Source organism: Cupressus sempervirens, chromosome 1 (assembly GCF_028749045.1).
Source record: "Cupressus sempervirens isolate cs-2001-9-10 chromosome 1, ASM2874904v1, whole genome shotgun sequence".
NCBI lineage: Eukaryota > Viridiplantae > Streptophyta > Pinopsida > Cupressales > Cupressaceae > Cupressus > Cupressus sempervirens.
Window position 1 is genome coordinate 361975882 of NC_143118.1, and position 15306 is coordinate 361991187.

Sequence of the window (15306 nt, forward strand, 5' to 3'; positions counted from 1 at the left end):
TGGAGCAACTCAGGACTCAAAAGAGATGGGGAAAAAGCCGCAACTTCAAGTAGTCCACTGGTTAGAACCTCCATGCACCCTTTCGATTTATCAGCATACTCAAGGAAATTCGCTTGCAAATTCTCTATCTTAACACCCTCTAAATTTGTATCACTTATGACAGGTTTTCAACATTCCAGACTTGAAACATTGCCAAAGAAATGCAAGACAGACTTCATCCTTAATCAAAATAGCAAGGCTTCAAACTGATTTTCTTGAAAAACACAGAGATTGCAGAACAAAAACAAGGATGTCTATGTTTCTCCCCTGTAATTTTCCGGAAAACAACGATTTCTACTACATTGGATTCACGTTGTTGATTTCTACTATGGTTCTGAGTTTAATTATTTTTATCTCCTCTTTTCATTTGATGTCCCTTCACTCCTACCGCATGAGATGTATGCACTCTAGTGTAAGGAAACTTGGCAACAAAGAATATAACCGTTTCCACATAACCCATGATAGATCTGAAATAAACACAGAATTAAAATCCACATGCAAGAGAATAGACAACATACCCACAAAATTGTGACACAAGATATACCCTGGGAAACCCTCATTGAGGGAAAAACCCAGCCTCCAAAAGCATCCATCACCATGTATTATTCAGCAAAAATATCATTGCCATACAACCATGGAAGCCTTCATGGCCATAGCCACAACCGAGCAAACTATGTGAACAAGCATGAATCCACACATCCCATGCCATGCTTTCAACCTTCACAAATGCTCCCTTGGCTAACCTGTCAAGCCTTGTCCCGCTCGACTCTTGCCTTTTGTCTTCTCCTTGTCACTCTACAACAACTACCCTTGTGGCTGCTTATATAGTAGCAAGTCCCACAAAACCACTAAGTGGTATGTGCTAAAACCATGTGCTAAAACCATGTGCTACCTAACCCACTGACCCCACATTTAATATTGGGCATTTAATTCTTTTCCCCAATATTAAATAATTACATAAAATATTATCACAATGTTACAATACAACTCATCAAGTATATCCCATGGGAATCTTTACATGTTGCACGTCCATCTAGGTACAACATTACATAATAAAATAACAATATTATGCAATGTGTGCAACACCCATTATCTCAACATCTAGAATTGTATCTCCACCTGGATTAAGCATAATTTGAGGTGAGGTTGGTTCCAAGATATGAACGCTTACTTCCAAATGTTTGTTGACTAGGATCGATTTTCCTATTTCTATTCTTCTCCGTAATTTCCTTCAAACTCCAAATAATTAAAAGAAGTCCTTCGGTTATGATTTTTATTTGTTCTTATCCCCATATAAAAATTTGACATATTCAAGAGTCACAACCAAATACATTGGTCATGTCTCCTTCGACCTAATTTCTTTTATTTTATTTTATTTTATTTAATAATAATATGTATCTAGTAATTATTATATAATAATATGTATTTTTTATTAATAGTTTTTGCCAAGGAAATTGGTTTTATAAAATACCAATTACTACATGGTTAAATTAATTTGATTGACAATAAAGAAAACATTATTATAATAATCTATTATTTTGATCAATAACTATCAAGTATTAAATAATGGGGTCTTTAAAGAATAATTATTATATAAATGAATTTACTATTTATTCATTTCATAATTAAAATTTAGAATGAAGATTTATCATAATTTTATTAATTTTGTTGACCCTAATTCTCGAGGGTCATTACACAAGTATCACATGTCAATCTTGTCTAAATTCGTCACATTGAAAATGTCTAAGTATATAATATCCCATGGTAACTTCTAATTTTGAAGTTCGGGTCTGACAATCCAATTACAAGCAAGAATCTTTTTGGATATGACAAGTTGTTTGCTTATGACATTTTGGGTAGACCCACTATCATGGAGAATGATTTATACTTGGCCTTGTACAACTACTTACACTTGGCATTAATCCTTGGTTGCAGATGCATTCAAAGTTCCTAGGGTACTCCTTTGCTTTGGAAAAAAAAGTTGTTAAGCATCATTGTCTAAAGCACTTTCTTCACTATTGAGGTTTTCATCATCCTCACTATTAGGTCTTACCTCTATATAGTAAATTTGGCCTCTTCCCATGCATTCAGGTATAGGTGCCTAATGTTCTTTGCAACTAAAACACAATTTTCTTCTCCGTAGATCTTGTGTACTCTCTTGTTCCTCCTTGGTACATCTTTGAGGATAGATAGGTTGCTTTGATGATTTCTTTTATGGAGCTTTGCTCTTGGTGGTTCTGGGATTCATATTCCTAGATTTTTTGATAATCTCTTGAAGAGAGCTAGGCTTTAGTGCCTTAACGCAACCTTTAAGAGGGTCTATCAGTCCATCGATAAATAGGACTATCAATTGTCTCTCCAATATGTCAATGTCCAAGACTAACACCCTTTATGATGGCTATGGGTATCTAGAAATCTTTATGGTACTCTTGTATTTCAGTCTTTTATTAATATAATTTTTTCATTTTTTATTTTATGGAGGGTTCAGACCTTCAACACAGCCCAACAGAGGCATGAAGCCTGTGAGCTACCAACCAGCAAAAGCCACCACAAAGACATTTTAGCAATTTGATACAGGCACACTTGTGCCTGAAACTACTTTGGCTTAGAGCCAAGGACTAAGGGGTATCCACACCGTCAAAATCACCCGAGGCACAATCCTAACCTCATTCCTTATGATGTCAGAGCCTTGCACTCAGCAAGACTTGATCCCTGGTGGGCTCATTTAGAACCATTCAACTTCAGTAGTAGACCAAGGGCCCATTGATATTAGTTTAATTTTAATTTTTTCCTCTCAGAAAAGAAAAACATCTTCTACAATGACCATCTACTATCTTGCACAAAGAGAAATACAGTTATAGGCCACTTCAAATCCATGTCAAATGAAACATGAATAAAATGTAAGCTCAACCATTACCACCCTCATAACCACTCTTGCAGTCATGCTTCTTAGACAAAGGAAATTTGGCATGTTTGGAAGAGGGTAATTGAGTTTAGCCATAGTCCTTTATGTTCATTCCTGCTGAAAATGCAAGTCCTTCAGTGAGTTTAGAGTCTCCCACAACATATCAGATGCCTATTCCTAAAACACGACGAAAGACAAATTGGTTAACTTTTGACTTATAGTAGGAGATTCACATCCATTTATTTCAAAAAGTGGAAGATGACATAATCTACCATGGTAAGGAGATTAAACTCCAGAAAAATGAAAAAACTACCCAAATTGAGTGCAAGTGGAGAAACGAAATTGCATCCAGCCATTAGCGCGTTGAGAATTCTACAAAATATATTTATTTTTATTAAAAACTTAAAACTATGCTTAAGTACATACTTTGAGTCTTTGATTCTTGACCATTTATTTAATCAAAATGTCCATAATCAATATGGAGTGGCCATATAAAGCTCAATTATCATTAATTACATGTTACAATATGTCATAAAGTTCAAATCTTGCCATGATTGTATTGCAATATATTGATTTCTACATATAGTCAATGTTAATCAAGAGAACCACATACCTTGTCTACTTTTGGCTCCTTTGTTCCTCCACCTACATCATTCAGACAAGTTAAACAAATTTAAAGTATGACCAAGAAAACTCCATATTTTCTTAACTTGAAAGATAATACATGCATAATAATAAGTATTAATCACCTTCTAAATTCACAAGCATTTACCTAATATCTCATCAAAATTTCCATATACTGTGAAGCTTGAACTTTTCTCTAAGTCTACCCTAAGATGTCAAATTGACATTTCAAAGCAAGAAAGCTAGAGATTAAATGCTGACAAAATTTACTGCAACAATATTTTCTTCATATGAAACTTGCATATGCAGGAATGGCGAATCTGGTAAGGTGTCCATATTGCTGACAATGCTTGAATTGCAAATGATATTTCCATCATCTAGAAGTCGTTCATATACTGTTCCTGCAAGAATAAAGGTCTATCTAACAAGGATTTGTGGATTCAATATTTATGCTAATTGAGGCATAGTTCACCATCAATTATTGAAGTGTTGGCTCAAAGGCCCTTTAGTATCCCACTACAGTTCTATTCTTTAGAGTTACATTACCTTGGAATAAGACCTGGAGAAAGTGTGCATATACCCAAACCAGAAATGTGCTTGTTGTGAGTATAGAACTATTTTGCAAAAAGGAGGAAGCTTATGTAATGTCCCCATTTTTAGCAGGTTCCTGTAGTTGGCCAGGTCAATTCACCATCGTGACCCTCGTGAGCTGACAATAAAATTTGAGGGTCTTAGTTATGTGGTTATATGCTTTCCAGTAGCCTATGGTGTGTTTTGGCTCCGTTTGAGGAACTTACTATTTATAGTAAGTCAGTCTATTGGTTTCGATGAGCTCAGTTGAGTCAAAGGAGTTGGAGGATGCTCTCAGTTTTTATTTGGAGCTTCCAATTTGGGCTTCAAGAATCTTGGAGGGAGCGTCTATTTATAGTAAGTCACTCCGTTGGGTTCATTCATCGTCTTTCATCATTAGGATCACTTTGGTATTGTCAGATTTCAATTCTAATGCTTCTTCAGTTGTTTTCGCAAGATGGGTGAATATTATTATTATTCATATAAATACGTTGAGGTTGCTATTTTTTGTACTGTTGTTGGTTGGTCACCTCAGTATCATAGCTCGTTGGAACCGGGATGAAAAGTTTTAAATCATGGGATCAAGAAATATTGGCCTTATGTGTCAGAATTTCAAGTTATAATGAACAAGGTCATTTTCGAAGCCAAAAGCAATTAATAAATCAGATTATAATGGCACCTTATTATATTTGAATGTTGTGTGTGAAGTTTCTGAAGTGAAGTTCATTTGGGAAACTTTGTGCCATTTGGAGATTATAAATATGAGCCCATATGATGAGTAAAGCATCTAATTATTTGATTATCTTATTTTGCTCCTGTTGTCATTGTGACATTTCTAAGTCTGAAGTTTGTGCCCTTACTGAAGTATAAGGGTTTGGGATCTACAGCTGAAGTATTGTAGATCTAATTCTGAGAATCCACAGCGGAGGTATTGTGGACTTTTGAGTTTTATTATCGTCTCCTCTTTCTGTATTAATTGTGGCTAAGGAGCATTTATACAATTGAATATTATAATTTCTCTATTGCTGGACGAGGGTTTAGTCTACAGATTGGAGTTTGTTTTGGGCAGCATTTGTAAGAATAGATTGTGAACACCAGATTGAAATTGAAAAAGACAGCTTTTAGTTTGACTTTGCAATTGCATTCTACGGCAAAGACCAAGTTATTAATGTGTAAAATTCAATTAATATTACATAGTTTGAAAGTAAATAGGCTGGCCTCAAATTCTGATTTATAATCAGCCAACAATCAAATTCCCTTTTCATTATATTGCTATATGGTTTGTTGATGAATGAATTCAGAGGCTGGTGTGTATCACTTCAGAATTGTTTATTGGCATTTGGTATTTATTTATGCAAAACTTATAAGGCCAAAATTAAATAGATTTGTGATCAGTTTCCTGTACATCCTGATATTGTGTTTGAAAATTTAAGACATCATATATTCAGTGGTAATTGGGCTGCTTGCCAAGTGTTTGACAAAATGTCAAACTATTGAAATGTGAAAGAAATTGATGCTTGATTTAGCTATAACCAGACAGGGTTATTACAGCTTATAGCAAAATGATAGGAGTTGGGAGCAAGGATAAATAGAAAATTATAATAGAAATGAAAATGAGAAAGATGATTCCAAGAGAATTTTGACAGAGTAATCATAAAAGATAATTCTTGTATTGAGCTAGAGAGGGATAAGGGCAAAAGACAACCTCTAATGAAACAAAAAAATGACAAATTATTGTATGCCCAATGTAAACTCTGGTAGCAACAATCAAGCAAGCAGCCCTGGTGGACAAACAAAAGATCAAGAACAAATACACCACACCAGATCCCATGTCAAATACTAGAACAATTTTCTTAATATCCTATAGAAATACTGAGAAAGATAATAACCTATTTATCCTTGAATGTATTTGGAATTTTGGACAAACCATGGAATTACACACTTCACAATTAAAATATCCGACTTTCTACAGATACTTGGGGATTGTGTAATAAAATGGTATATACAAGTGAGTCCAAATCATTCCTTGTCATGTTAAGAAATGGAGAAAGCAATCAAGAATGAAAAAGATTTATCCCAAGGTGCTGACAAAAAGCACTATCAAGATCAGAAATTTACTGAGGAAAGATGATGAATCAATAGAAAGGAGGAGGTTGTGAAAGCGACTCCCTGATAACAAAAATCGTAAATACAGAGATGAAGAAATCACATCCTTGAGCATTAAAAATTACAATCTACCCATTGTCACACATTTGACTAACATTTAGAAAATTATATTTTTATCCTTCAACGTACCAAACATCATGTGTTTCTAAAGTGGCATTAATGCTCAAAGTATCTTTACCACGATTCTTGACTACTGACTTCGAATTTCACTGAACTACCATTCCAATCAGTAAGCTTGATGAACTTACTCTTATCAACAATCATGTGATTAGTGCAGCTACTGTCTATTATCCATAGATTCCGCCAGTTTGAACAATAATGGATTTTTCAGAATTCTTTCCTTCTTCTTTCTTCCATGCTTTCTCTGTATCTTTCTTGAAATTTTTAAGATCACTCAAGAGCTTGTTTCAATTCCTTCTCTGTTCTACAAAACTCATGTTACACTATCTTGCAACGTCACCAATATTCTACAATTATAAGAAATCACATTAAAAATCTCTTAAAGAATTTTCTACTTACAAAGTTAGTTCTCCTTGATACAACTCTACATTCAATTGCTCTATGACCAAAATAATTTTAAGGGTTACAATAAACACAAAAATAGGGATAAAACTTATTTATTGTAGCTGTTCTTGTAAAAGGAAACCATTGTGAATACAATTTCTACCTTTGGACTTTAACAAAACCATTGCCATTATCCTTCTTACTGAAAGAAATACCTGTGCTAGAGCTTAGATCTTTGTCAAAACCCAAACCAGATTTGTTTTTGTCCACCTTTGACGTGCTAACATTTCATTCAAAATATTAGAACCCTTAACAAATTTTATCCTTCTTTCAGACTGACTTTTGAATTAGTGAAGATCATTTCTTAAAGCCACTGCCTCACATTCGAATTTCAAACATTCTTCATATTTCAACAGAAGTTCAAAACGCATTACCTCTTCTTTTCTCTTGGCCTCTTCAAGTTCAGCATTCACATTGATGATCATTTGATTACCCTCTTCAAGTTCTTTCTTCAGCTCTTCATTTTCTCTCTTTGCAACAGCCTTGTGCTTTTATTCTCCTTCTTCAATCTTCTGATTTCATCAAAGCACATGATAGTTCACCTTCAAGATCTATCTCTCCCCCTTCAACATCATGCAAAATGTCATTTCATTATTACTTTGATCCTTGGCAGTTGATCCAACAGCCATGAACAATGTTTCACATTTTTCAGCATCCAATACATACTCATTGTTGTCTTCTGAATTATTAATGTTTGCATTGATATATAAGCTTTTCTTGTTCTTTGTAGAAATCTTTTTCTTGTAATGATTGTCTTCTTAATGTCTTCTTCACTATCTTCATGATTTCCATCATAAGGACATTTAACAGAAAAATGCTCAATCTCTCCATAGTTGAAGCACTTCCAAGACAGCTTCCCTTTTTACTTGCCAGAACCTTTTTAAAGTTTTCTAGTGAGGTTTGCAACTTCTTCATCAGTATCACAATCTCCTTTTCTTTTTTCATAGCCTTAAATGCAGCTTCTGTTTTAAATGTATCTTCACCAACTGTTCTCATCTTATATGCTGCGAAACCATGTAAATCATCAACCGTAAATTTATCAAGATCTTTGGCTTCTTCAACTACAGAACTTTTGAAATCACATCTTTAAGGCAACAATCTCAAAGCCTTCTGAAAAACTTCAGGACCTTCTATGTCTTCTCCAAGACCTTTAATCGCATTCACTATCTCATAACTCAAAGAGGATAATCAACAATCTACTTTTCTTCTTTCATCTTTAAATCTTAAAACTTTTTCTTATATGTTTGCAAATCTGCTTGCCTTACTTTGGCATCAACTTTAAAAATACTCCTCAGCTTGCCACAGATGTCTTTAGCAGTTTGACAATACATAACTTTGGCAAAATTTGTATCAACCAAGCCACAAAGAATTGCATTCTCACCTTCATGTTATTCTCATACTCTCTCTTTCTAGCCTAATCAACTAGAGGAGTTGTAGAGATTATAGGTCCATTTACAACAGACGTCTATAATCAATTCCCAGGGAAGACAGATAACTCTCCATTCCAATACTCCAAAATGCATAATTACAACCATCAAATAGAGGAATTTTATTTGTGGAAGATCCTTCTAGACAAGCCATGTGTTCTCTATCCAAGATCTACCTTAGTTGCTTAACCCCTTTCAAGTAAAAAGCTCTAATACCAGTTGCGGAACACAATTCTTTTACTAAGAGGGGGGAGGTGAACATAATCTCCTCACTTTCAAGTCCTCTTGCAAAGTGTTTAGTATTGTTTTTAAGGGTTTGTGTCACCCAATTCAAAGGGGTTTTTAATGTCACCAATAAGACCAAATTTAGACTTAATATCTTAAACATTAATATTGTGGAAATTCAAAGTTACAAGAACCGATCAAACCTCATTGTCAAGGGCCAACACCTAAACCTTTGTAGGCTTGAATATCTTGCATGTGATCTCATGTCTGAGGATATATCAAACCCTTCAAATATTTCACGCCCACAAAAAAAGTTGGCCTTTGTATCCATTCAGTTTTGTGTTTCATGTTCAACCTCACGCCAAGATTTCATGCCCTTTTGGTTATGCTTCATGTTTTAGAAGTCCTTTGTTTTGTTTTTTTATCATGGTGATTTGATTTGGCAGAGAGAGGTGGTCATTGATCTTGACTTCATCCAATGGCCCACACATTTGCAGCCAGTGTTAAAGCACGTTGTCATCCAAAAGTGTGCAGAAAACCTGATCTTCACTTGATCTAATAATATGTGCAACTTCTAAGCAGCCATTTGAGATGTGACAAAACTCTCTTGCACCATTGATCAGCTATGTCCAGCTCACATTTGAGGTTGGCCCTTTTTTCTTGTCTTGTTTGCTGTACAAAGACAACATTAGAGCATTAGCATTTCTCTATGGCCTCATCTTGTAACCCACAAGGAATACCAATGCTCTGAGTTATAAATAATGCATCAACCATCCAATTTAAACTTAAGATGATCTCCCCATGTTGTTTTCAAGATAGCATTATACTATTTGTTGTGAACACTACAAGTCAACTACAATAGGCTCTCTTCTTTTCTCTTTGATGAGTTGGAATCCATCATAAAAGACTCCCAAGCTCTTCACAGTGCACCATTAATTTATTTGCGGCCAAGTCATTATGCAATGGTCCTAGGAGATCAGAAATAGCAATGACATCAACAAATAGAAGAAGTTTGTGATAAGGTGGAAGATCTGCAGCCCACACACCTTAATAAAATCATTTGTAACCTTGGTAGTCTACTACTGTGCCACTGGGGGGTTGCAACTACTTTAGCATATTGGCTAGATCCCAAGTTGTAGCCTAAAGTACAAAGCTAAGATTATTAGAGATAATGAGCAATGAGGTCTTGTAATAAAACAGACGATCCAAGGGCCCCAAACATTTAAGGTGTAAGTTCCTATATTGTTGGATCAAGTTTGCACCAATTGTTCATCTCTTTAGGATGAACAACTATTGTACCTCCTATGATTCCTCTAGTGTTGTATTCAACAAATTCACTTCCGCCACACAATCATGAATGCTTGATAGTAACAATCCACCCTTAAAACTGCTTAACAGCTGATTGAGTGCTAAAATTAACAAACTAAGCCATGATTTTTTGTGCTCAAAACCACTACATTTGTAAAAAACTAGAATGTTACTTGCAAGAAGCTCACATTGACTTTCCAAATGAAATTATTGTGTGACCTATCCCCATTTCTCCGATCATAGATAAATTGATCAAGTAGTTGAAAAACAAAAAAGGGGAGGAGTCATTTTTATAATATTCCAAAAGGGATGTCCCAAACTTTTAGTTGTAAGCACATTTAGAGTATTTTAAAGCCATTCACGTAAACAACCACACGTTATCTCAAAAAAGCTTGAATGACCTTGTCATTGTGTAGCTCAATGTTCAATTGCATAAAAAGAAGGTAGAGAGAAAGAAACACATCATGCACTTGACCTAAATGACATTGATCCATGTTCAAATTCAGTTGTGCAGGATGTGGATATGTTGTTCACTAATGATAATATGGCTATTTTGAAGATGAGAAAGAAAAAATAGCATCATTTGAGAAGGTAGAAGGCAAGTGTTAGCCGACTGGATGGGTCCGATGGTGTTTCTGTAGCCGACGGATTGACTGTCGTCGGTGTTTTGTATTTTGTAGGCAACGGGTAAATAGTTTGTAGCGGATGTAATGTTGTGGCCGACAGACTCCTTCGGGAAGGTTCGGCAGTAGTATTTATATCCCGTCTGGGATCATTGTAAATCATCAATCATCTACTATTGCGAATATTATGAAGCCTAATGTATGTTCTGGCATATGCGAATATTATTCTGCTATTCTGTTCTATTGTCTGTATGTGTTGATTTCTTTACCTGTACGGTAAACAGCAAGGATGCGGAGATATCAATAGAGGTTCATCACATTCATAGTCTGATCCTATGATCGAGGCTCCTATGATGATCATTAGCCATACCATTAGTTCCACAACACCCACACAACAGTGATTTTTTTTTGTGATTTAATCATAGAAGATATTTATTGATTATGGACATTGAAATTATAATTTCTAATTTCTAATTATATTGAAACTTTGTGAAATGTTTTGAGCTCAACTCTAATTTGATCTATGTATGAAGGAAAGCAGTAATATGTTCCTTAATTCAGTAGTGTGCATGTTTTTAAAGAATATTTTAACAATATTATGTGGTTTTTAATGTTCGAAAATTTTGTCAAGCTTTTCATTAATGACTTCACAAAAAAAGTTGATTAAACAAGTTATTGCCCAAACTGAGTTTTTCAACTATTGTTGTGACAATTATTTGTGAAGGGATGAAATAAAACAACTTCAAGACCTATTAGAACATCGTGTTGTACATCCCAGTACTTCACCATGTTGATCAACTGTGGTGATGGTAAGGAAGAAGGGCAGCTCTTAGAGGATGTGCATAGATTACGATGCTCTGAACAAAATTGCTACCAGAAAGCTAGAACCAATATCCTATCTCAAGGATATATCACTTGCTTGATCAATTGTAACATGGGAAGTATTTTACAAAATTGAATTTAAATCAGGATACTAATAAGTGAGATTGAAGAAGCAAGACAAGGAGAAAATTACTTTCAAGTCCAAACTATTTTGTATGAATGGCCTGTTATTCTTCCTGGATTGTATAATTCACTAAGCACACTCGTGTGTTTATTGAAGGATGTGTTGACACAGATACATGCGTCATGATGTATCTAGATGACATTTTGATATTTAGTGCAACATGAGAGGAGCATTCAACGCATTTGAGATAGGTTTTAAAAGTATTATATGAAAAGGAGCTATTGTGCAACTTAAGTACGAGCTTGCCAAAAAACATTAAGTTATGTGGTTAGAGGATGTGAGCTGAAAGTAGATCTCACAAAAGTTGATACTATCAAGAATCAGCTCACTGCAAGGAGAGCTACAAAAACAAGGAGTTTGGTAGATACTACATAATATGTGCATAAATATTTTCCATCCTTTTCTTGCCTATCTACATCCAATTGCAAAACTGGGGAAGTACTTTTAAGAAGTGTACATGATAGAGATTATAAAACATTTACAGATAAGATTTGCAATGCTCTAGTGTTAGCATTACCTGATTTGTAGCTCCCTTTTAACTTTGAGACATCATGAGTATGCCATGAAAGCAGTCTTGTTAGAAAGTGGTAAATCAATATTTTATCATTGAGAGATCTTCACTCCGGCAATGAGAAACTTTCCAGTGTATGACAGGGTGCTTATGCATTATTACAGATTTACTTGGAAAGGAAAAAATTTGAGCACAGGGACCACAAACCTCTACAGTATTTGCAGGCTCAAAATAAGTTAAAGTGGTGCAACATTATAAATGGATGGATTATCTAAAGCAATTCCATTTGGTGATCAAATACAAAAAGGAAGTACACATGTTGTAGTAGATATGCTGTCTAGATAGGCTACTGTAAAGCTTATATCAGCTCTAACTATGATCACATCAGCTCTGGTGCAAGACTGACCACCATATTGACAAAGTGCACAGGGTTTGTAAGCTTTGCAGCATTGGGGAGTTGGAGTCGGATGAGCACTTCATCTTTCGCTCCCCTTTGTACTACGAGATCAAAGGGAGGTTCTAATGTCTTTTCAGGGAGGCATAGTCGTTCCCCACCTTCTTTAGATTAACAGACCAGAGGTGTCTTGTGCTTAATCTTGAAAAAGCCACTTGGCTCAGGAATCACACACTCCAAATTCTGCATCTGGTGCAAGACTGACCACCATATTGACAGAGTGCACATGGTTTGTAAGCTTTGCAGCATTGGGGAGTTGGATTCGGAGGAGCACTTCATCTTTCACTCCCCTCTGTACTATGAGATCAAAGGGAGGTTCTAATGCCTTTTCAGGGAGGCACATTCGTTCCCCACCTTCTTTAGATCAACAGACCAGAGGTGTCTTGCGCTTAATCTCGAAAAAGCCACTTGGCTCAGGAATCACACACTCCAAATTCTGCATCTCACAACACCCCTATCTTGTCAACAGGTCACTTCCTTCTTTGCAGGGCCTCACCTTGGCTCTGTCCCTTGTTCCAGATTGGTGAAGCCCAGGATGGACTCCTATTAGCAGCAGCCTTCCTCTTCCAAGATCACTCTGAAAGAGGTCCAATGCTCCAGTTGGTCCTATTGCTTATCCCTTTGTCTTGCAGTCATTCACACTTGTTCAAAACCTTTAGCAGTGCTCTGAAATGTTTTGTCCTTTTGCACCCCTCTTTTTTTGTTTTTGTTTCAGTTATTTTTGCTTCTTTCTTCGGAATTGTTTGGCGTCTCTATTGCGAGCTGGATTTTCTTGTTGTTCTTGGCAATCCCTTTAACCCTTTGTGGTCTCTGATTGGACATTAACAAAGTTATCTTATCTTATCAAGATTTTATAATCATGTGAGAAAGATTCTGATTTTGGGAAGAAGTACCAAAAGATCCAAGAACAAGAAGACATGAAAGAAGGGTATGACTTCTTGCTCATGGAAGGACTACCTTATAGGCTGGACAAAATATGTGTGCCAAAGAAGCAATATTTATGAGGGGGGTACATGTTGATATATTGAAGGCCAACAGTCATTATTATCATTCCCTCCAATAAGTGTGTCTCTTGGTTTCATGAGACCTTTCATATGTAATGTAATTGGAGCCTATTTATATGTTTCTCCTGCCCATTTGTAAATAACTTTTATACATTAATCTATTATTCTGCAGTTTGGACATAGCCACTATTGTGGTGAACCAGGATAAATCTGGTGTTGAGTATTTTGTCTATTTGTTTTGCGTCTGTTGTTCTTTCTTTCGCTTTTAAATCCTTTCAATGCATACCTCCAAAGTGGCAAGTCCTTTTAGTTAACTCGTTTGAATAGGTATTATTGACCTTAAATGCAAGCAGAGGTACAAAAATTCGTTGGAGGATGGAAGTTATCCTGCAAATGCAAATTCAAGATGGATAAAGAAAGAATGTACACACTTCTTCCATCACGTACTAGACTACAGAAAGTGTTTCCATGGGTTTGATGGATGGATTAATAGCTATAGCTAACATGGAAATGACTGTTTATTATTTAGTTGTGGTAGATAGGTTCAGTGATGCGCATTATATCTCCATGTAGGAAACAATAAACAGGAAAGACACAGAACAATTGTTTTTAAATAAAGTCAAGAGTGTACTGTGGGCTATCAAGATTGATTGCATCAGATTGTAAACAAATAATTTGAAAGATGGATACTAAGCTTTGAAAGAGCACAACCTGTCATTTACAATGAGACAGGCAAACTGAACATTGAGCAATGGCATAACCAAGAAAAGACGCACCATTTGTTCCTTAAGGAGAAAGGAACAATAGAAAGAGTAAAGCTTGTACCCCTCTTTTTGTACTTAGGTTTAAACCAAATAAGATTGTTATTTGGCACCTATCAAGCTATGTTCTTCCTGTTGACGTTTGATAGATTCAGTCGGATAAACCTATATATATGAGATATAATATATATACGGGTTCTTTATATTTGAGATATAAGGTTATTGTTATATGAAAAAAATTAATATACTAATATATATATGATTAAAGTGGTTATTATATTAATTATTTGATTAATGAATAGACATGTCCTATGAAGGGACATGTCTATTCATAGCCTATTCTCTATATATAAATCAAAGAGGATGTCGTATTTGGAAAAGATATACCTAAAAAGGAAAGGTAACTACATTTGCAGCAATCTTCTAAAAATTAACATGGTATCAAAGCCAGGTCACTGCAAATGAGAAATTTTTAATAATGGAATGTGTTCATTCAGTGGCTAAGTAAATCTAATTGGATGAAGCATGATTTAAGGAATTGAGATGGACTGTGCTTTAATTACAATACAAACGACAATGATGGTTCAACCTTTGTATACTCAGATGTTTGTGCGATGGCTGCTTTGCAATGTTTCCAATGTTAGGATCAGACCGAGATACTTATTTGCTGATATCATCGTATAGATCAATAGATCTGTGCAAAGGATCATGTCCAAATGTCTTTGCAAGCTGCTAGAGTGAGATGGACCAAACCTCAACGCCTCCAACTCAGGTGCTTGTTGTGTGGGATCAATATAAAAGCCGCAGATTGGACTGTTTTATCACTAGTTCAGAACTATGGCAATGTGAATACAAAGGATCAGATGCTTGCCTCAAATCAGGAGTGACAGAGAGCTCACAAATCAATGAAGCAACGAACAAGAAGCCTCTAGGTATCGATGCCTGTAAGTACAGTTAGATCTGATAAGCCAACTCAGTAGGAAGCATGTAAGAGCAACTGCAAGTCGTTGCTCCAAACCATGCTTCAATATCTACTTGTTGAACAATCTACTGGCCAATGGCCCAAATGTCATGTGGTGTGCTCAATGCCAATAATTCGCATTGTGTGCTAGCATGAAC

General features: G+C 35.5%; 1 protein-coding gene across 2 annotated transcripts in view; it reads right to left on the reverse strand.

Moving 5' to 3' along the window:
* The window catches only part of LOC149577752 (uncharacterized), a 282798-nt gene that overhangs the window by 184116 nt on the left and 83376 nt on the right, over nt 1–15306 (reverse strand). For both annotated transcript variants that reach the window (XM_089825533.1, XM_089825524.1), the window contains one exon: nt 3558–3589. In XM_089825533.1, the coding sequence (XP_089681659.1) occupies nt 3558–3589 (32 nt within the window). The remainder of the gene's footprint in view (nt 1–3557; nt 3590–15306) is intronic.